General features: G+C 36.7%; 1 protein-coding gene across 2 annotated transcripts in view; it reads left to right on the top strand.

The window, feature by feature from the left end:
• The window catches only part of scube1 (signal peptide, CUB domain, EGF-like 1), a 113,391-nt gene that overhangs the window by 18,901 nt on the left and 71,162 nt on the right, over window positions 1-23,328 (top strand). For both annotated transcript variants that reach the window (XM_041255175.1, XM_041255174.1), the window contains exon 4: window positions 16,873-17,007. In XM_041255175.1, the coding sequence (XP_041111109.1) occupies window positions 16,873-17,007 (135 nt within the window). The remainder of the gene's footprint in view (window positions 1-16,872; window positions 17,008-23,328) is intronic.

Raw genomic sequence — 23,328 nt, 5'->3', positions numbered from 1 at the left:
CTCTCTCTCTCTCTCTCTCTCTCTCTCTCTCTCTCTCTCTATAGGAATAAGCTGTGTGGTGTTTGCTAGTTCAGACATGATGAAATGTTTTAAGTGTGGTTGTCTGGGACACCAGAGGAAATTGTGCCTGTTGAAAGAACAGGGACAGGCTACTGCTGGCGGGGAGGAGGTAGTTGGTGATAGGGTAACATCGGAGTAAGAGCCGGCATCCAGAGCATCACTACCTGGACCTGACTCGCAGGATCCGGGCGAACCACCGCAGCCAGAGATGGATGCAGAGCAGTAGGAAAAATGGGCACATTCTAGGGAGGCCAGAATCCCCGAAAGTGAAGATGAGAAAGTGTTTATCACTCAAAAAAAAGAAGGAAAAAATCATATAAAATTCACCCTAACCCTAACCCTGACCCAGCCGCTGACATCAGAGAGGGAAACGAGCACCAACCTGGAAGGGGAGAACATGAAAAGGAAATCAAGTCCTTGTTGTTCTCCGACATCTTCGAGAGCCAAACCGCCCGTGCAGCGTTGTATATCCGCTTAAAATGATAAACAATTTCCTTGATAAAACAAAAGTTAAAACATGGTGTGGATGTAGCAGACTTCCTTTCTGACTTAAGATATTTTATTCGGTCCACAGAAAGAGCTAGACACACCAAAACGATACAGACTTAAAAAGAGACATTGAGACAGAAAAACAAAGATTCATTTAAAAATGTATAGTTTTTATATATATTTTATTATCTTTGCCAATTGTTTGATTTAAACTTTCTTAATGTTATCTAAAAGAAACAAAACATTTTAATGTTAATGGCTTCAGTCAAAGTTTTAAGAGAGCACAAGTTTTTAATTTTTTAGAGCAGAAGCGGGTAGGGGTAGGAGATGCAGTCAGACCCAGACAATGAAGCGGAGTGGCAGCTGCAGTGGAGAGGGCAGTGTGTGCGGAGTCACGGCTCTAATACCAGTTTAGTAGCAGACATTTTATTGATTGAAGAGATTGAAAAAGGAGGTCTTTTAAAGCTAAAGATTACATTTTTACTTTTATAAATATTTATGCCCCAAATATAGAGAGCAATAGTGTATTATTTCTTAAGAGTTTAAGACACTTTTAAATACAGATACAAATGATATTGTAATTGTGGGTAAGAATTTTAATTGTTCTGTGTTTAATGTAATCAACAGTGTGTTTATTTTAACATACCAAACATAGTGCTTACCTTTAATTCCGTTTTCCTCACTTGTATTTTCCCATAATTTCTTTGTAAATCAGACGTTTTGATGTTATTGTTTGTTTTCCTTCAGGATATTGTCAGAGATACAGTTTTTGCAGCCTGCTTGTTACACATGAGGAAAACCTGTTACAGCACAAACACTGATACGAGACTTGGGGGTGGTGTTGAAAGGGAACTTAAACAGAGTGGTTTTAGCAGCTCAGAGATGATTTTTGACAAGTAATGGGAGCTTACGACACTGTGAAGCAATAGAGAATAGTGCCTGAGATTTGTTTGTTTTATTGTTTTTTACAAGTGTTTTCTGTTTATCCTTTTATTTTGTGCCTGAGTTCTACTGTAATTTCCGTCTCCAGTCTTGCAATAGCTAGTTTGGCACGCTATTATTCAGTAACTTTTATTTTCAATATAATCACGCCTAAGACTTGCTTTGCAGTCCTGCGTTGTATTGGTCTATTCATTTTAACTATAACATAAGTATTTTTACAGCTGTTGATAGATTCATCACATCTGAAAATGTCTTCTGTAGCTATTCAAAACAAGCGCAAAGCTCTCAAGTCCTGCAGCACTAAGCCAAATGCACTGTTTTTACTATGACAGTTAACATGCGTTTAGAAGTGTGTAGTTTTTCGAGATTTACGATTATACTGTATTTACAGTATAATCGTAAATCTCGAAAAACTACTCACTTCTAAATCTTTTGTAGTCATTTGTGTATTACTTTAGTATAAATACATGTTAATTTGGATTCATATGTTGTTTTTTTCTGACTTTATGTGAACGAAAAGACACACATTTGCCCGTTTTCCCATTGGAAATAGTGATATTTTGAAATATCACTGTCCTGGTCACAAAAGCAAAGTTTGTGGGGAATAATAGCCATTTTCTATACTTTTGAGGCATAAGCAATTAGGAAATAACACTTACTACCCAGGAACAAAAATTGTGTTACATAGTGATATCAACCGGGTTAAAACTGACACCTTCCTGTCAGGGTGCTGTCAGGGGAGTGGCCATCCAGTTCTGCCCTGGACTCCGAAGTGGAGCAGATCAGGAATGAATGTGCTGGAGGTTTTCATTGGCACGGCTGCATATATGGAGCAGAACTGGGAGGGCCTGATAGACAAAGTCAGGGGGGCTAGAGTAGTGGTGGTGGCTGCTCCTCCAAGAGAAATCATAGCCAGTCTTCAGAAGCTGCTCCTGGAGTTTTTATGGGGAAGGAAGCATTAATTAAAGCCTGCTGTCCTATATATGGGTGTGCCGATTCATTTATTCACACGGTGAACCGTGATATTTTTCTTGACGATAAGATTATCGATACCGGGACCCCTGCATTGCTACACTGTTTTTTTAGGAAAAATTTTACCTTCTTACATAAATATGAGCATGCATTAATTTGTGTCTACACTGATAATTAGATGATATTATTTATTATCATGTACTCTAGCATCCTCACCTACCAATCTAAGGGTGTTTTTGTCATGTACGATGGCAGCAGAATGAAAGTTCGACGGCGAAATTCGACCTGCTCTAGATGGTTTTAAATCCAGTGTGGACTCGCCTCATGTTCTTGAAAGAGTCACGCTGTGTGTAAAATGTGTAAGGCTCGAATTTGCAGGGCTGCAAAAAGGTTGCAAATGCGAAAAGAAAATTCTTTGTAAACATTTGTTTAGGGTTTAGGTATATTAGCGCCTGTAACACAAAAAAGCTGCCTCTCCCTTTAAAAACATGTGTAAGTATTTATGGATGTGCTATGACGTCGGTCTGTAAAGGGAAAACACACATTTAATAAGCTGAAGTGCGAGAAGGACAGAAACAAATACACTAATAATAATAATAACTATTTCATTGAATACAAGTGCTTGTAAGCACAGATAGGTGCTGTATTAACACCAACATAATATGGTAACCCTAGTTTCATGCAGCAGTTGTGACGGTGACCAAACGGGTTTGAGTGTCGTGTAAACATTTAGTATTTAATATTGTAAATAGCAGAACCAACTCACTGCAATTTGAACTTGTTTTTACTGACAAATAAACGGTAACATGTAATTGTAAGAGCTGTCTGTCAGATCAGGACTTCACGGATACTGAGCAGGGGAGCTGCTACACTGCATGCTGTTTCACATCTTAAAACTGGACACAATTAGAGGTGCCGTCTTGAAAAACACTTGAAAAACATTAAAAATATAAACGTGCTGAGTTCATTGCAGTCATCAATGACTGCTTCCTAACACAATTTGTCAAGGCACTGACTAGAGGGGAGGCATGCCTTGATTTAGTCTTTTCAAATAACGAAGACAGAATAACTAAAACATAGGTCAGAGAACCACTAGCAAACTCAGACCACAGCATGGTCTCATTTGAAGTGCTTTTTAAAACCCCAAAAGTAATGACTAAAGCTAAAGTTTACAATTTTAGAAAAGCAAACTATGAAGGTATGAAACAGAGACTAACAGAAGTAGATTGGAGTAAAATAGAGAAAACATCCACAGAAAAAGGATGGCTGTTCTTCAAAAATGTAGTACTAGAGGCGCAAAACAATTATATCCCTAAAGTAGACAAATCTAAATCTAAAACTAAATTGCCAAAATGGTTTAATAGATCAATTAAAAAAAAAGGCACTTTACAGAGCGTTTAAAAGGGACCAAAAACAAAGTACACAGAAAGAGTACACGGAACTGCAAATGCAAGTCAAAAAGGAAGTTATAAAGGCCAAGAGAGAAATAGAAATGAACATTGCTAAGGGGGCTAAAACCAATTTCAAAATGTTTTTCCAATATTACAACAGCAAGAGAACATTCAAAGAGGAGGTTAAATGTCTAAGAGATACAAATGGCAAAATCATAGATGAAGAAAAAAAAAAGCAAATACATTAAATGATTAGTTTTCACACGTTTTTACAAAGGAGAATACGGACAACATGCCCCACATGCCATCCAGTTCCTATCCAGTTTTAAATAACTTTAGTATAACCGAGGCAGAAGTGTTAAAGGGACTAGGAGCTCTTAAAATAAACAAATCCCCTGGGCCTCCTAATAGTACTCAAAGAAATGAAAAAAGTAATTTACAAACCGCTAACCAAGATCATGCAGCAGTCTCTTGACACAGGGCTTGTACCGACAGACTGGAAAATTGCAAACGTAATACCGATCCACAAAAAGGGAACCAAAACTGAACCAGGTAACTACAGACCAATAAGCCTGACTTCTATTATATGCAAACTTATGGAAACTATAGTAAGATCCAAAATGGAAAATTACCTATATGGTAACAGTATCCTGGGTGACAGTCAACATGGTTTTAAGAAAGGGAGATCATGTCTAACTAACCTGTTTGATTTATTTGAGGATGCAACATCGATAATGGATAATTGCAAAGGATATGAAATGGTTTATTTAGATTTCCAGAAAGCTTTTGACAAAGTCCTGCATAAAATATTAATTCTCAAACTGAACGCAGCAGGGATTCAAGGAAACACATGTATATGGATTAGGGAGTGGTTAACATGTAGAAAACAGAAAGTACTGATTAGAGGAGAAATTTCAGAATGTGTTAACCAGTGGAGTACCACAGGGATCAGTATTAGGTCCTCTGCTATTCCTAAGCTAGATTAATGATTTAGATTCTGGTATAGTAAGCAAACTTGTTAAATTCGCAGACGACAGAAAAATAGGAGGAGTGGCAAACACTGATGCAGCAGCAAAGGTCATTCAAAATGATCTAGACAAGCTTCAGAACTGGGCAGACACATAGGAAATGAAATTTAATAGAGAAAAGTGTAAGGTACTGCATGCAGGAAATAAAAATGTGCATTATAAATATAAATATCAGAAATGTCTTCATCTAGACAATGTGGGTAAGCTATAAAAAAGGCCAACAAGATGCTTGGATACATTATGAAAAGTGTTGAATTTAAATCAAGGGAAGTAATGTTAAAACTGTACAATGCATTAGTAAGACCTCATCTTGAATATTGTGTTCAGTTCTGGTCACCTCGCTACAAAAAGGATACTGCTGCTCTAGAAAGAGTGCAAAGAAGAGCGACCAGAATTATTCCAGGTTTAAAAGGCATGTCATATATAGACAGGCTAAAAGAATTGAATCTAGAACCATTGAATCTTGAACAAAGAAGACTACGTGGCGAACTAATTCAAGCATTCAAAATTCTAAAAGGTATTGACAGTGTCGACCCAAGGGACTTTTTCGACCTGAAAAAAGAAACAAGGACAAGGGGACACAAATGGAGATTAGACAAAGGGGCATTCAGAACAGAAAATAGGAGGCACTTTTTTACACAGAGAATCGTGAGGGTCTGGAATCAACTCCCCAGTAATGTTTTTGAAGCTGACACCCTGGGATCCCTCAAGAAGCTGGTTCTGGGATCAATAAGCTACTAACAACCAAATGAGCAAGATGAGCCAAATGGCCTCCTCTCGTTTGTAAACTTTCTTATGTTCTTATGAGTACAAACATTATATTGCTGTTTTAGTATAACTTTATTGTCTAACAAGTTGTTGTATTTTATCAGTTGAATATGATAGCAAGAAACTTGCTTCCGAAGTGGCACCCAGCAATTTGATATGATCAAGGAGCCATTGGCTCTTAAGGCAGCAACTGTGTCTGGAGCCCTGATCTGTAATTTTGTTTTAAAGAAATGAATTCTAAAGAATAAACAGCAAACACAAGCAAAACAGGCTGTGAAGCTCATTTGACCAAAAGTGCTTTACCAGTGTTAATGCACAAGCAAATGAGACAATTGTGTGAGTTTTATGTTTTGTGCTGAATTTTCTGTATTGTGATATGTATTGTATTGTTAAGACACCGCCAACACACAGCCCTAGTCCTGTACCTCTCCCCATGAAGGAGTGCAGGGGTTGATCGGCATCACTGACAGGGTGGCAGCCTTCAGACTGCAGGCCATACAAAGGCTGCTGTACTCTGGGGAGGAAGCCCACTGGATGAGGTTAGCCTGCCTCTTCCTCAACAAAGTAGAGGGGCTGGCTTTTGGAGCCCATTTGATTTTAATCAGCCATCACAAGTCTCTCACACTCTCTCTTTCTCTCTCTGTTTCAGTTGCTACAGTAATACTAATTAACATGGGTTAATACTATTTAACACGTTGGTTTGATTATTAAATGTATTATTAATATCTATTTTATTGAGTGAACCTATTGTGTCGTGTATTTAAAACTCCTATGTGATGGTGTGTATGTATATTTTCATTTTGCTATTTTATTTTTCAAACTTGATAAATGAGAGTTGTGATTACTCTGTTTCTCCTGCAGCTCTGTTAGGTGTTATACGAATTTGAACAACCGAATAATCAAAACACAGGAAATGGGCACCACAGTGCTGCCTCACACTCTCACACTCCTGCAGTGCATCGTTCCCACACCCACCTCATTTTCCTTCAGTGCTAAAAATAACTGGCTTGTTAATGCAGTTTGATAAATTAGAAAGTAGTACAATCAGCCAATGAGACAGAAATCATTTTGACCGGAATGAGTTTTACTAGATTTCCAACAATGACCATAGGCTTTTATAGAAGTACTGCATGTTAATGTCCTGTATCCATGAAGGGCTAAAATTCTGGCCTGGCCCGACTGTCTCAAACGTCTGGTTAAAACATATGTTCAATATACAGCAGGGAAACAGAAATGTCTGCTATTGTAGCATTCATAGGCACAGAATGCTGAATCTCACAGTGGGTACTTAAGCCCCTAATGTCATTAGACACACATATTTCATACAATATGCACCTGAACTAGATAAACAATTTAATACATAATATTTCATTCATTAGTAACGACTTTAGATCTGAAATCACACATTATATGATGACAGTGTGTAGTAGTAAAACAAAAGTATTAAACACTGACAATGAAGTGGGATATTTTTTAGATCTGTGTACTATTGGTGTGCATACACAACAAAACTCTCTCTCTCTCTCTCTCTCTCTCTCTCTCTCTCTCTCTCTCTCTCTATATATATATATATATATACACACACACAGTGCCTTGCAAAAGTATTCAGACCCCTGACCAATTCTCTCATATTACCGAATTACAAATGGTACATTGAAATTTCGTTCTGTTTGATATTTTATTTTTAAAAACTAAAACTCAGAATCAGTTATTGTAAGGTGACATTGGTTTTATGTTGGGAAATATTTTTAAGAAAAATAAAAAACTGAAATATCTTGCTTGCATAAGTATTCAACCCCTGTGCTGTGGAAGCTCCCAGTTTGCACTGATGAAAGAAATTGCCCTAACGAGGACACAATTACCTTACCATTGGCCTCCACCTGTGAACCATTAAAGTTGCTGTCACATTTTCTGGATAAAAACCCCACTGTTGAAGGATCATTGGTAAGGCTGTGAATCTGAAGGAAAATGAAGACCAAAGAGCATTCTACAGAAGTTAGAGATAAAGTAATACAAATGCATAGATTAGGGAAAGGGTACAAAATAATATCCAAGTGTTTGGATATCCCAATGAGCACAGTTGGATCAATAATCAGAAAGTGGAAGCTGCATCACACCACCCAGGCACTACCAAGAGAAGGCCGTCCCTCAAAACTCAGCGCTCAAACAAGAAGGAGACTTGTGAGAGAAGCCACAGAGAGACCAACAATCACTTTGAAGGAGTTACAGAGTTCAGTGGCTGGGAGTGGAGTAATGGTGCACCAGTCAACCATATCAAGAACTCTGCATAACACTGGCCTGTATGGGAGGGTGGCAAGAAAGAAGCCTTTACTCAAAAAGTAACATCTGAAAGCACGTCTGGAGTTTGCCAGAAAGCATGAGAGTGACCCAGCTGCGATGTGGGAAAAGATTTTGTGGTCAGATGAGACCAAGATAGAGCTTTTTGGCCAAAACTCAAAGCGCTATGTGTGGTGCAAACCTAACACTGCCCATGCCTCAAGACACACCATCCCTACAATGAAGTATGGTGGTGGCAGTATCATGCTGTGGGGATGCTTCTCATCAGCAGGGACTGGGCATCTTGTTATAATTGAAGGAAGAATGGTTTAGCAAAATACAGGAAAATACTGCAAGAGAATCTGCTTCAGTCCGCTAAAAAACTGAAGCTTGGGAGGAAATTTACCTTTCAGCAGGACAATGATCCCAAGCACAAGGCCAAAGCAACATTGGAGTGGCTCAGGAACAAAAAGGTGAATGTCCTACAGTGGCCCAGTCAAAGTTATTGAGAATCTGTGGCACTATTTGAAAATTGCGGTCTACAAGCATCATCCAACTTGAACAACCTGGAGCAAATCTGCCAAGAAGAATGGGCCAAAATCACTCCGACACTGTGTGCAAAGCTGGTTCATACTTACCCCAAAAGACTTAAAAAAAGCTGTTATTGCAGCGAAAGGTGGCTCTACCAAATATTAATGTGTGGGGGTTGAATACTTATGCAAGCAGGATATTTCAGTTTTTTATTTTTCTTAAAAATATTTCCCAACATAAAACCAATGTCACCTTAAAATAATTGATTTTGAGTTTAAGTGTTTTAAAATAAAATATCGAACAGAACGAAATTTCAATGTACCATTTATAATTCAGTAATATGAAATAATTGGTCAGGGGTCTCAATACTTTTGCAAGGCAAAAGTCATTGACAAGGTTAGACATAATGATTTTTAGTTGAAATAATAACTGTGTCCTTCAAACTTTGCTTTCGTCAAAGAATCTTCCATTTACAGCAATTACAGCCTTGCAGACCTTTGGCATTCTAATTGTCAAGTTGTTGAGGTAATCTGAAAACATTTCATTCCATGCTTCCTGAAGCACTTCCCACAGGTTGGATTGGCTTGATGGGCACTTCTTACGTACCATACGGTCAAGCTGCTCCCACAAAAGCTCAATAGGGTTGAGATCCGATGACTGTGCTGGCCACTCCATTATAGACAGAATACCAGCTGACTCCTTCTTCCCTAAATAGTTCTTGCATAGTTTGGAGCTGTGCTTTGGGTCATTGTCCTGTTGTAGGAGGAAATTAGCTCCAATCAAGCACCGTCCACAAGGTATGGCATGGCGTTGCAAAATGAAGTGATAGCCTTCCTTCTTCAAGATCCCTTTTACCCTGTACAAATCTCCCACTTTACCACCACCAAAGCACCCCCAGACCATCACATTGCTTCCAACATGCTTGAGAGATGGCATCAAGCACTCCTCCAGCATCTTTTCATTTGGTCTGCGTCTCACAAATGTTCTTCTTTGTGATCCGAACACCTCAAACTTAGATTTGTCTGTCTATAACACTTTTTTCCAATCTTCCTTTGTCCAGTGTCTGTGTTCTTTTGCCCTTCTTAATCTTTTCTTTTTATTGGTCAATCTGAGATATGGCTTTTTCTTTGCACTCTGCCTAGAAGGTCAGCATCCTGTTGACGTCGCCTCTTCACTGTTGACGTTGAGACTGGTGTTTTGCGGGTACTATTTAGCTGCCAGTTGAGGACCTGTGAGACATCTGTTTCTCAAAGAAGACACTAATGTATTTGTCCTCTTGCTCAGTTGTGCACTGGGGCCTCCCACTCCTCTTTCTATTCTGGTTAGAGCCAGTTTGCGCTGAAGGGAGTAGTACACAGCGTTGTACAAGATCTTTAGTTTCTTGGCAATTTCTCGCATGGAATAGCCTTCATTTCTCAGAACAAGAATAGACTGATGAGTTTCAGAAGAAAGTTCTTTGTTTCTGGCCATTTTGAGCCTGTAATCGAACCCACAATTGCTGATGCTCCAGATACTCAACTAGTGTAAAGAAGGACAGTTTTATTGCTTTTTTAATCATCACAACAGTTGTGCTAACATAATTGGAAAAGGGATCTCTAATGATCAATTAGCCTTTTAAAATGATAAACTTGGATTAGCAAACACAACATGCCATTGGAACACAGGACTGATGGTTGCTGATAATGGGCCTCTGTATGCCAATGTAGATATTTCATTACAAATCAGCCGTTTCCAGCTACAATAGTCATTTACAACATTAACAAATACACTGTATTTCTGATCAATTTGATGTTATTTTAATGGAGAAAAAAATTTGCTTTTCTTTTGAAAACAAGGAAATTTCTAAGTGACCCCAAACTTTTGAACGGTAGTGTGTGTATGTGTGTGTATATATATATATATATATATATATATATATATATATATATATATATATATATATATATATATATATATATATATTATACTAAAAAATTTTTAGCAAAATCGAAACAAATAATTATAACGAGAATATTGCTAATTTTTATGACGAACACGGTCTTGGTTTAACCAAATGCTGTACTAAAAGATGACATGAATGGTTCTTTATCCCTTATTATCACAATCCCTTATATACAATGATTATGAATTAGTCAGTCAGTTCATCTCACAATTAAATTAAAACTTGTGCAATCTTACTAGCATTGGTATACAACTAAATTACTTCTAGTGTCAAGCAGAGTTTTTCCTCCAGCCTTCAAGATTGATGCTACGAAGACTGAATAACCTTTGCGTGCATCATCTTCACAGCTTTTCTTTATTGCCAGCTGTGTAAACTCCAACGCTACATTATATACTTCCAATAACCTGCTTCTAATGGTATTCGAAGGACATGCCCCAAATCCCATTGCATGACGCTTTTTTTTCACTGGTGGTTTACAACTTTGTCCTGACAGGGTGCAAATGTATACGCAGCCCAGTCCTCAGTGTTTATTTTACATTTGGAGCATGTGTTCGCTTGTTCTGTTTCATGGGTCTGTGGGATCTAATAGACATCAGGAATGATAACCACAAACCTTTCTGTCTGCTCTTTAAAACACAAATAAAAGGCAATACATTGAGTCTAGAAGGATGTAGAAAGTAATTTCATATACTCCCAGATGCCTTATGTCAACAAGTTAGGGCACTAATTGATTTAAGATTGCATAATAGGTGTCCTGATTAGAGAGTAATCTAGTACAGTTCCTCTTTGCCCTTTTGATTTAGCTTTTTATTTATTTTTCCTTTCCTGAAGACAGCTGCATGCAATGTGTTGATAATTGTGCCCTTTATTATGAATGTCTCAAACACTGGTGGAGTTTATTTTCTTTTAAGTTGTTTTTGTTTCCCTCCTCCAGATATTTTGGGTGCATCGGTCGTAGCACACGTGCTGCTGGCTCACAGAGATTTCACTGTACCATATTGCAATAGTCAAAACCTTGATTTGAAATCACTCACACACATCTCAGATGATCCCATCAAAAGTTTTACCAGATTTTTTTTTAGTAGATGAGAATACTGACCTTGGGGTGTCACTTTTCTTTTAAAAGAGCAATCTTCTCGTGTCATTTTGTTATTTTGGGTTATGTTGCTACAATATGCTACAAAGGTAATCTGCCTTTACTTGGCTTGGAGCTTGCATTGAGATTGTCTGGAAAATTCTAAGCGCCAGGACTGAACAGGCTTCCTAATTTTATTCAAATCATGTGTCAATGTGACCTTTCAACTTTTCCAGTCCCACCAACTCTACATTTATGTAGACATATAGGGGCTGGCAGAGTTGAAAGGTCACATTACCACGTGATTTGAAGAGAATGAGATGGCTATTCTGTCCTGGCATTTAAGTGTTTCTATAAAAGTTTAAAGGTAAAGCCAGATTTAGAGAAAAATAATAAGTCAGTATTGGAGCAACAGAGCCCAACGCAATTGCACAGCCACTGTCCTTATCTGAGTGTTGGTGCAGGCTGACCGAGTGTCTTTCAAATCAGAATCCTGTACTGTATGTAACACCGAGAAATTCTCCTGAAATTTGTAAAAAAGTACAGTTTCTATTATGATAATTATGTTAAACATGTAGCATGTTATGCTACATCTGCTTCTGAACTTTAATTCAGGGAAGCCCTGCTTCATTTATCTATTTGTTGACACAGACATAGATATGAAAAAAAAAACGTGAGTATTGTGTTGAGTATTGAGTGTTGTGGACACAATTGAACAGTTTTCCAGTGGCAACATTTTAATGCCTTAGAAAACACATTTTCTGAGAGCTTAATAAAACTTCGGTTACAAAAAGCAAATCAAAGCACACTCCTGGGGGCTGCTGTTGTCATTGCAATTTTATATTTGTCTGCTAAAAAGTAATTGAAAACATGGAAAATAAAGGGATTTTTTTATGAAGTTCTTTCACTAAACAAGCTGACAGGAAAATGAGTGGGGCTATTACAGGAGTGATTGAAACATGCTGTTTTGTTCGAGACCAGAACTTTAAGGCTCTTTGCACCAAATAACAGTCTTTGTATTTGCTTGCCACTTCTGGTAGAAATTACTGTAGGCCTTGGAACATGTCTTGCTGAATGGAGTGGGAATGACAAAGTGCAACTACTCTCTAGACAGACAAGGTCATGACCTTTAACAAACTTTAATGTTCCTTCTGAATTTGAATCAAGTCGCTCTACTTGGATTGCAGACATGGGAATTTCTGGCTTACAAAATATATGAGAGAGGTTGAATCTTTCTGATGGGGTGGGTTGGCTGAAATCTGTGTAAATTGAAAAAGGAAGGAAAGATTTGTATTACATTTATCTTTATTGCTTTGCTCTTAAGGTCACTTCTAAAACAGCACAGACAATCAAAAAAGTGGTATATTACAAGAATAAACCCTAGATCATCTTCTTGGAATTAACAGGTGTTTTTCAGTTCAATAACATCCTTCTATTTGGCTTTGTCAAAGTGTCAGAAGCTATAATTGCAAGTTAATTTGAAAGTTATTAACAGCTGTCAATGTGATTTGCTAGCTAGTTAAGTCAGAAGTTATTTGTGAATGGAAGGAAATGAGAAGATCATTTTTTCTGGAAGTGCAGCTGGAAGGAATACAGCAGTGGTATCTTTATTTAAGCAATATTTTGCAATTTGCGAACCAGCTAGTCTGTTAAAATTGGAGGAATCAGTCATTGTGGTGGAAATCTTTCTATTGTTGTATGTTCCACTTCAGATATTTAGAAAGTTATTTTTATTTTTATTTTTTTTACAAAATCTAGTTTTGATTGAGCTTTTAAAATTGAAATGAAAACTTAATTGTTTAGTCAACATTTTATGAAAATGTATATTTTTTGTAAAATGTCACCTCATTTTAACTTCTCGTGACACAGCTTAGATGAACACAGTCACTACACAAATGGTACTCCACAAATTAGAGATCTACTTATATCGCGGTAAATTTACATATTTCTCGCGGGTAGGATATGGAATAAAATTAGGATTTTGCTAACATTTCGCTGACCTGTTTAAACATTAAATAAACCTAAATAGACAATATTTCAGTGCATGATAAAGCTTAAAAATAGTTGTACTTGCTTCCTTACTAAAACATTTGTTAAAGGCAAGCATGCAACATCCCCCTGCAGTTGCTGCCGACATTCTCTGTCTGGTGTGGACTTGCCCACACATTGAGACCTCATGTTCTGCATCCACTGAATTGGTTGGAAGTGTAAGACAAGTCCCAAAACTCGGCTACCCAAGGGCATCTGGCATACTTTAATAAAGGCAATGTATGCAGCATGTTCGTTGTCATGTTATTTGTCCCATCCAATAATTTATTTTATTAGTACTGAGTCAAAACAAAGAAAATGTGCCTATTCGGGTCTAAAATTCTAACTGCGTTTAAAAAGCAAGCAGCAGGTTGTTTGAAACGAAGTGGCTGTGCTAGATCGTACCTGTATTATTGATTTAACTTGGCCACAACTGACAGGAGTACTTTTTGTCTTTGCTAACTTTCCAGTTTGTTTTCTGAAAGCTATTTTATTTTGCATTCTGTTCAGCAGCCTCTGCGGTAGCCTTTCATTTAATGTGTGATTCTGAAGCTAAATAATGATCAATCGTATTTTCTCCAAAGACACATTAGAAGATGTGCAAAATAATTACCTCCATCTGCATGTACAGTTTCATTGGGAAATATCTTGACACGATCATAAGCCAAAATATACTTTGCTTTTTTTGTTTGTCGTCCATTTCTGGTATTTTAGCTACAATGCTGAAAACTAGATTTTAGCAACCTAAATCAAAACAATGCAGCACTGACTTTGTCCCACCTGCTACTTACAGTACAGGTCACAGAACAGCCAGTACAGGCGCACTGATAGGCTGATTAAAACACGTAATTCGAACAGTTAACAAGAACATTAATACTTTGGAGTATTTTTTTTTGTAAATGTCATTTGTCAATGGAAGTTTTTTTTTTGCCTAACTGCAATCCACACAGGATAGCAAATGAATAAAAAAAAAACCCTGTCTACAGAAGGAAGATATGTAGTTTTCATCGCTTGAGTTGTGCAGTAGTTCATTTAAACAAGGTTTTTATTTTTTCTCTCCATATTTGTTCGGTATGCATTGCCCCCTAAAAGAGGTGAATTTCGCAGTCATGATTTCTGCAAAATCGCGATTTTCAGTAGACATAATACAAGCATAATAATAGACAGAGATCCTTCAGTATAATACAAGTCTATTAAGACCATCCCCAGGAGTTTCTGAACTTTTGCAGAAAATCACTACTGGAAAGATGCTGCTCACAGGAGATTGATCCTCAGACATGTGCAATGTATTGTGTCTCAAGCTTCGGATGTGCTATAGTGTCGGACGTATATTATGGGCTATTATGGCCATTCTCAATTGTTTCTGGCCAGGTAGTGTGGGTATGTACAGTATACAGTTCAACTTAATTGGTCCCACAGGAGACTGCTTTAAATGGATGGCTGCCTATTAAACGTGCCACTGTTATTCACCTGTATGCTTGGGTTTTGTACAGTATAGTTTATTTAGCTCTGCAAACGAAAAGCACACAGCTGTGTTACAGCATGCAGTCAGAAACCGGTCTGAAAGTCGTTGTTCTTCAATAAAGAAGGTTTTAGTTGGAAGGTCTGAGCTTCATGTGATATCTTGTTTTATAGAGGTATCCTGGTGACAACACAGTCATAAATATTTTACAGCTCTACATAAAGAGAATTTTAAATACACTAAAAGCTTATAAAACAGATTGGGTTCAGGCATAAAATATCTATTATATATTAGGAGGGCAGTGTTGTTTGTTCAGTAAAAAGCTTTAAGGGTTTCCTTTAAATGGACTTAACTAGACTCTATTTTTATTGCTTTAATAGTCATACCTTTGTGCTGTTACTGGAAACGAGATGGAGTCTTGTGTATAAATCGGTAAAACTAGCAGCACTTTCATTAAACTTAATGAAGGGTATTCAAGACTGTAGTTTGTTACAAAGGGTCACGTAAGATTGATAGAATACTTCCAGCTTCCTTTTGACAACAGCCTTTTTTTATTGGGCTTTTAAAGAAATTCACAAGGTGCATAAAAATGCAACATAGTATTGATGTGTATATATAGACAGTCTTTGAGGCAATCTGGTGATCTTGAATGTTGGTTACAGGTACTTGGACCGAATGTTTGTCTGTATGTACATTATTCATGAAAAGAATAGTAGAGTAAAAATCGTACAGTATTATCCTAATAATAAGAAACCAAAAATAAAAGGTACTGGTATGGTAGACGATATGATATTTACAGATGGAGGAGGAAAGAGGAAGACCAGTTAAAGAAATATAACCTGTTAAAGACTATATAAATAACAAGCAACAAAGCTGTGTGTTTATTTTGAATCAAACCCTCAGGATTCCGTTTTTTTTTTTACTAAATGTCTGTGAGCATCATCGATTTATGAAAAATGTAAACTTATACATGCATTATAGGATAATGGCATTTTAATTAATGCACATTGAATAATACTACCGCATGCTCATAGATAATTTTTGATAAGTTGATCCAGTACTGTATGTATACATTTCACCATCAGTAACCAACACTAACCTCAGACCTTTAACCTAGTCTAGTGCACAATGGAGCACTCTTCTGCGTGGCATACTTGACATTATACTATTAATTGAACAAATGTGGAATGTTAATTTTTATTTCATTATGTGTTCATGGATCCAAATAAATATGGCTCTGCACATACATCATGCTACAGAAATAACTGTCAAAATGTTTTTCAAACTGTGTAAAACTGTTCCCCAATATATTAGCCATCACATATATATTATCTATTTATTCATAATCAATCTCAAAATATCAGATTCCATATCTGAAAAAAACTAAAACAAATAACAGAATTATACGTCCACACCACCAACTCTTTACAACAAACAACACACCATTCTACTACAATCTGCACTCTTTTGGTTTGCAGTGGGAAGCAAGGTACGCATGCATTAATGTCATAAAAGGAAAATTCTGTTTACATGTAAACACAGAATATGAAAGGAATAAGTGAATTCCGCCTGCATGTGTACAGAGAATTCAGGAATATTCTAGGACTCCAAATATTTAATATTCTGAATAATCCTGCCATGTAAACGCACTGATTATCAAATGTACCTGTACTTGTTTGAATTATTTAGTATAGAATTACAGTTATTATTGTACTATTGTACTTTATTATTGAAAAAGATTCAGACTAATATATTTAATAATATTGAAATACATAATACTGTTTACTACTGTACATTCTTTACAGTAGCATTTTTAAGGTGTGTAGTTTTGTGAATGTAAGTGAAGCATCAAACTTTCAATAAACTGTTTCTACATCACTGACTGTTTCTTTCCTTTTAATTTCCAGATGTGGATGAATGTGCTGACAATAACGGTGGCTGCCAGCAGATCTGTGTGAACACCATGGGAAGCTATGAGTGTCTGTGCAAACAGGGCTTTTTCCTGAGTGATAACCAGCACACCTGTATCCATCGTTCTGACGGTGAGTGTCAGTCTTTCTGTCAACAGTGGGGACTTGTGGCACCTCTCGGTCAGGGGGAAATTGTAACATGTAGAAAGAGCCATGGACTGATGATAATCTCACATTTACTGATGTTGTGGAACCATTCTGACACTGTGCACCGTGCTTCAGAAACAGTACTAGATTTCTTTAAAATCATTTCAACAAATGCCTACCCTCATTTATCTGTACAAAGCTTAGGATAAGGTCATAAGCTTGTAGTTTGGGGTCTGGCTGAGTTGCAAAACCAGCTACAGGATTTTTATGCATATGAATTTCATTCTGGCTATCTTATCCACTAATGCAGATCCAAAAACAAATATAGGCAACAGCATTCATCTCACTGTGTGATGACATCATCAAACTAGGGTAGGAGTGGACTACATTCTTGACATTTAGTGAATGTGGTTTGGACCTATTTAATTGGCTAATGTTGTTCATGCCAAATGACTTTATTTATTTTAAACTCCATGTTGTAACTGCTCCATTTCAAAAAATGAAATAAATTGTTGTTGACTTGTCGAAGCACATACTGGAAACAAAATAATCTGTATGACATTGCAGTGCAATCCTCACATAACAAACAAAAACAAAAAACAACAAAAAAAACATGTTGAAATAACAAATGTTTAGGAGCACTGAGTGATTGCCTAGCTTGAGTGCAGCGCTGAATTCCTGTGGTATTACTGCCAGACAGACCACTTACTATCTATTACGAGAGTAGAAATCTCAGGTTAGATGCTATATATAAATCTATATTTACACAATGTGATTGTAAATTTATGCTCAAGTGATTGTAGATTATGCTCAAGTGACCTATAATGAAGTGTTGGCTATTGTAGAACAGTGGTGGGAATATAATTTCATTTTAAGAGTTTAGTTTAATATATTGTGCTCATAGTAATGGCAGTAGGCCAAGTAGTAAGTATTCTCTTTTACAAAACCACCAGTAAGAACATTTTCTGTGCAATATTTAGGACGTCAAAGGTGACTTTACGTAAATATTACACTTAAGCATTTCTAATGTAAATATTCACTGCAGAGCCTTCAGATGTATTAATACACAAAGTAAATGCAGCAGAGGACCCAGTCCCCATTTTTACAAATCTGGCTTATCTAGGGACAGCAAAGTAAAGCAAAGTACTCATAAAGAATAACAATTACTGCTAATTAAAGAGCATAAATCAAACTGCACAAGGCTAAAATGTAGATCAATATATGGTAACCTGCAGTACAAAGTGGATACCAAATATGAATTAGCATAATGTGGGAATCTGTAGATCCGTAAATCTCAGAAGTAAAACATTCAGGATCACAAACTGACTTATAAAAATATGTACACAGGTTTTGGGTGAAGGTAGGATTCTTTGATGTACTGTTCTGTTCTGAACTGGAATCTTAGTAATATTTTAATTGATCCATATGATAATACCTTTGTAGTCTGACTCCTTGTCTTTACACTTCAATCTAAAAAATATTGAGGGGAGTGAATTAGTGAAGGGCCGTTACACTGTAAAGTACTGTATAGAAGAATTTACCAGTTTACTTTCAATATTGCCCATCGTGTCAGTTATCGAATCGCAAATTAAGGAGGGAGCACTGAGTTAATAAAGATGTTCCTGTTATTCAGATATACAGTACAGGGACACAAAAGTATTTAATCTGGAGCAGCGCCTCCCACTAAAGCTGTATGGGACCACAACCAGGGAATTTGGCAGCTCTGGCAGGAGGACTTGTTGAATTGGCACGGTAGTCAGTGTAATTTGTTAACGGAAGTTGAGAGTGGGGGGTGAGGCTGGATACTGGTTTATGTGGTGCAGAACCTGCTGCCAGCAGGGCACAGAGCCTTACAGAGAAGCAGCAGGGGTGTCGCAAGCGTGAAGAGAACTTCGGTGAATACGCACAGCAACTGGCAGCTTTCACAATGTCTTTCTTTAAGCATTGTGATAGTTGCAAATTGCAAGATTAACAAAGAGGTTTATGATAGATTGCCCTTTTTAAAGTTGGGATGTCCCTTTTTTTCTAGCATTTTTGCTGTAATTGTACAATATCAATTATTTTTACTTTATTCTTTTTGCTATATTTTTCATACAGCATTTTCTTTTTTTTATGCTTTAATATACTTCATCATAATGCATTGTTTTTCTTTCATTTCACTTTTTTTTGCATTTCTATAATTACATTTTGCATAGATTTTTTCATTTGATACAGTGGCCCATCGTTATCATGGAAGCAGCAGGGGAGTCCATTTTCAACACACTGCAAGTGTTAAAATGTGTTCACCCGGTATAAAAGCTAAGTAAACATTTGATTAACACATTCACGTTAAACAACAACTAAAAAAAAAATTCTATGAGCTGTATTAATAAATATTTTAACAGAATTTCATCTCATGCTTTACTCCTGTCATGCACCCCTTTGTTTTTAAGGCATGTGTCTATCACTCACTGCCCTGGAAATTGAGAGTGCTCAGAGTGGTAGATCCATTTTAGTAAGTTTGTTTTAAGTAAACTGTAAATCTGGGTACACCCTCACTGGGGTTTAAACGACTGAACTGTCTGTATCATTTTCTCCTATAGCATTGTAGTGTCATAGATACTCTCTTCTGTCATGTGGCGACAGGACTGATTAAATCTCCCCCCAAAACATTTCAGCTGACATTTTTATTAACACAAGAAACATTTTGAGGAAAAAAATACACAAGCTCCCTTGGAGGATAATGCAACTTGTTAGCTGAAATCTTTACTTATTTTCTGCTTTGTTTATGGTTCACTTCCCTGGGCAGCTGTTGCTTTTCACCTAAGGTTTGAACAATTGCTGAAGCTCCCAAGATACACATGTTCTATTGGAACGCTGCCATGAATGAGGAAGATAATCTTTCCAGTCAAGTTTGGTAGTATGGCAACTCAGGATTTCAGGCTTTGTTATTGAAATAATAAAGTAGGGCTTTTTAAACATTAGCTTTGTGGCCAGAGCAGAAACAGTGCACAGGGGGTCTGGACCTAGCTCATTCATTCAGCCTAGCTCAAATACAGTAGTTAAGGATTAAAGATGGCAAATCTGCTAAAAAGGCTGAAATATTTAGATTGGAACTTTTAAAAAAAAAATTAAAACAAATATTATGCACTTTGTTTAGATTTAGTGCTGTAATTACTTGTAAATACATTGCCCCTTATTTTAAGATCAAAATTTCTGTTAAAAAGGTGTGACTTGGATTAGAAAAATATGGTATAATTACATAGCCAGATCTTCAAAGACATAATGCTTCAAACACATCTCTAAATGACCCTTTTGTACCATGTATTTGTCTCTGGACAAAGGCATAAAGCGGTCTCTTCTTTATCTATAGACATTCTTATAGATTAGATTTACAGTAAATTGTACTGTAAAGTACAAAAAGAAGCATCTGCTGGCGTTATTTACTGAATGTTTGTTGAGGATTCCTTTTTGCATGTTTTCTTCTAATAAAAGGACAGACAAAATGAATAATTTGGTGCAATTTGATCCAAGGAAAAGCTATTGACTTTACAGTACATTTGATCATTGAATTTACTTTAAAAAATATATTTAGTCTCATTCAGACTGGCTTTTTGAAAAGAAAAAAAGAAAAAAAATGCAGATTTGCACTGATTTTCTAGTTCAATGACTCCTGTCGTATGGGAAATGATATATATATATATATAATATATATATATATATATATATATATATAGATATATATATATATAATACCACAGTTCTAATGGTGTCAAGTTGACGGAATGTATGACCTATGGGAGCCTACTAGGATACCCTCGGACAAGCTAGAGAAGGGAAGATAGATACTAGGAGGCCTGGCAGCGACTCTTCTGTGACTTTTTGATCGCACTGCTACTATTTCTTTAGTGCTATCCATTGCCCAAAGCTATACAGGAATCTAATTAACTATTGCTGGATAACGTCTCCTTGAATATATCAACATTTGTTTCTTTTGCAAGTTGTCAGGTTATAATTATATTGTTAAATCATGTCTTGCTGTCATTCCAGAGGGCTTAACCCCTTTAAAAAAAAAATTACCTGGCAAATGGTAACGTACAAGACACATCATCCAAACATGTGTAATGTAGTGAATGTATTTAGTTCATGGAATGTGAGAGTATAATACAGTAAATATACTGCTTCTTGCTTTACAAATATCCCAGACAATGGTATTTTGCTTTTGCATAGTATTGCCATACTGCAATACCTGGATGTTTAATAACATAATGAAGCCGAAAAATCGTAAAAAAAAAAAAAAAAAAAAAAAAAAAATACATATTTCACTGTGATATGAACAACACAGGATACAGCAATGGTATCATTTTCTTGACATGAGTCCCTGTAGATATCAACTTGTGCAATTTTTTTAAATGTTACACAAGTGTTGTGCATCAACACATGTCATTTCCCAATTTTAGACCTAAAGAAGGCGCAATTACAATAAAAATGGAACAAAATTTTCAGAAAGAAAAGAGCAGGTGCAACAATAAAAAATGTGTTTTTTCCAATTAAACTTAAATGCCCATAATATGTCAAAGACAAACATTTTACCATTCAAGCTCTGTGTCTTATGCTGATGTCAGTATTATTAACAACTCAGCTGCTAGGAGGAGATTCATTACAATCTAAAAAATATTATTTTTCAGTCAACATTGGTTTTGATTGGCCATTTGGTTTTAGTTAACAATTTGTCCCTAATATTTTAGGCTAAAGCTGACTTTGGTGAATGGAAATATTTTTACGTGTTTGTGTGTGTGAGGGATTTGTTGTAAAGAAGCCTGCTCAACTAACAAAATATAAATGAAACAGAAATAACTTAACGTAGACACAATGGAGCCAAATCAAAACAAAAACTGCTGAAAAGCTTAAAACAGACACTGTGTTTTCTCTCAGACTGATTTGTATATTGCAATACATTCTGAATACATAAGTCATGCTTTGTGATCAGGGAAAGGGTGAGATGGTTTGATGGTCAAAGTCACTTGGCTACCTCATGTTTTACAGCTGGACTCCATCATCTTATAAATGTTCCACATTTAAACTCTTATTTCCTGTCGTGGCTGTTTCTTGTGGTCGTGGGCTTTACATTACTTCAGCACTTAGTTGGATGGCCCAGTAGCACTGTCAAGTAAGTGGGAAGCTGTGGCTTCGACAGCCTTTTTTTCCACTGCTATCATTGAGTTTTGACATGCCAGGTATCAGCCCATATGATGAATCTTGGCAACCTACAGCCTGTTGCAGAGGCAGCTGCTGTCATGCAATTTTGAACAGCAATCGTCATTTTGTTTTGCGTCTGTTTCTACAAATGGTAAGGGTTAATCAGTGCCAGCACTTGCCTGCCCCATCTGAGTACAGCCAAGGTTACCTTAAATGAGTTGAAGCACCACTAACCTTGTGTGATCTCCATTCCCCCGGGCTCTCTCTTCACCCCTTCTGTTTAATACTTCTCGTTAGTCCAGCTTAATGCTCAGTGCATAGTAAACTGAACTCCACTTAAGTGAAGTCATTGAAGAGGGGGAGGGATAACATCTTAACTGGAGCAACAAAAATGCAGGCCATTTTTTTAAGAAAAGACTTGATTGAAATTCATGGCTCAGTACCTGTAGCATTGTGGATTTTAGTAAGAGAGGAAGAATGACAGATTTCAATTAAAATGGCATTTGCAAAAGGGGGGGGGGGGGGGGGGGTAGAGCATTCATATTAAAAACCTTTTAAAATATAAGCTTCCCTTTACGCTTCAGTTTATGTGGTGGAATTGATGAGTTACATGGTTTTACTAAACAGATAATATGTTTTATCTACTGTGGATACTTTTAACAGTTTTTTTTTTTTTTTTTAACAACAAAGTCTACTTCTTCTAGAGACCTTATTACTTTCTCTCAACAGCTGATATCCAAGTGGTCACAGCGGTCACATCTCTAGCCTTGCTTGGCGTGAAGTAGAGGTATTTGCTGGGCTGAAGTATCTGTAATATTAGTGAGTTTCCAAATTACGTTCCACTAATTGCAAAACGTACAACGTCACTCCAGGTCAACTTTATGTGTACCTTTGATTGTGAAGCTGTTGTGAATTGCGTGTCAGCAGTGTTGGCGAAATACCACCAAGTATTAGATGAAGAAGGTAAATTAAGAAAAAAATATTTAAAATTTCATTGACCCACACCCACACCTATTATAAATTGACTGTCTTTTATTTTCAACTCCAAACATGGAACCTGAAGGGCCAACTTTGCTCACATGGTCTTGAACACCCTGAATGCACATTGCTTTGCATCAACTCTGATAA

The sequence above is a fragment of the Polyodon spathula genome, chromosome 7, assembly GCF_017654505.1.
Source record: "Polyodon spathula isolate WHYD16114869_AA chromosome 7, ASM1765450v1, whole genome shotgun sequence".
NCBI classification, from domain to species: domain Eukaryota; kingdom Metazoa; phylum Chordata; class Actinopteri; order Acipenseriformes; family Polyodontidae; genus Polyodon; species Polyodon spathula.
The sequence above is the reverse complement of the archived record's forward strand: the minus strand, read 5'-3'. Positions and strand labels throughout refer to the sequence as shown.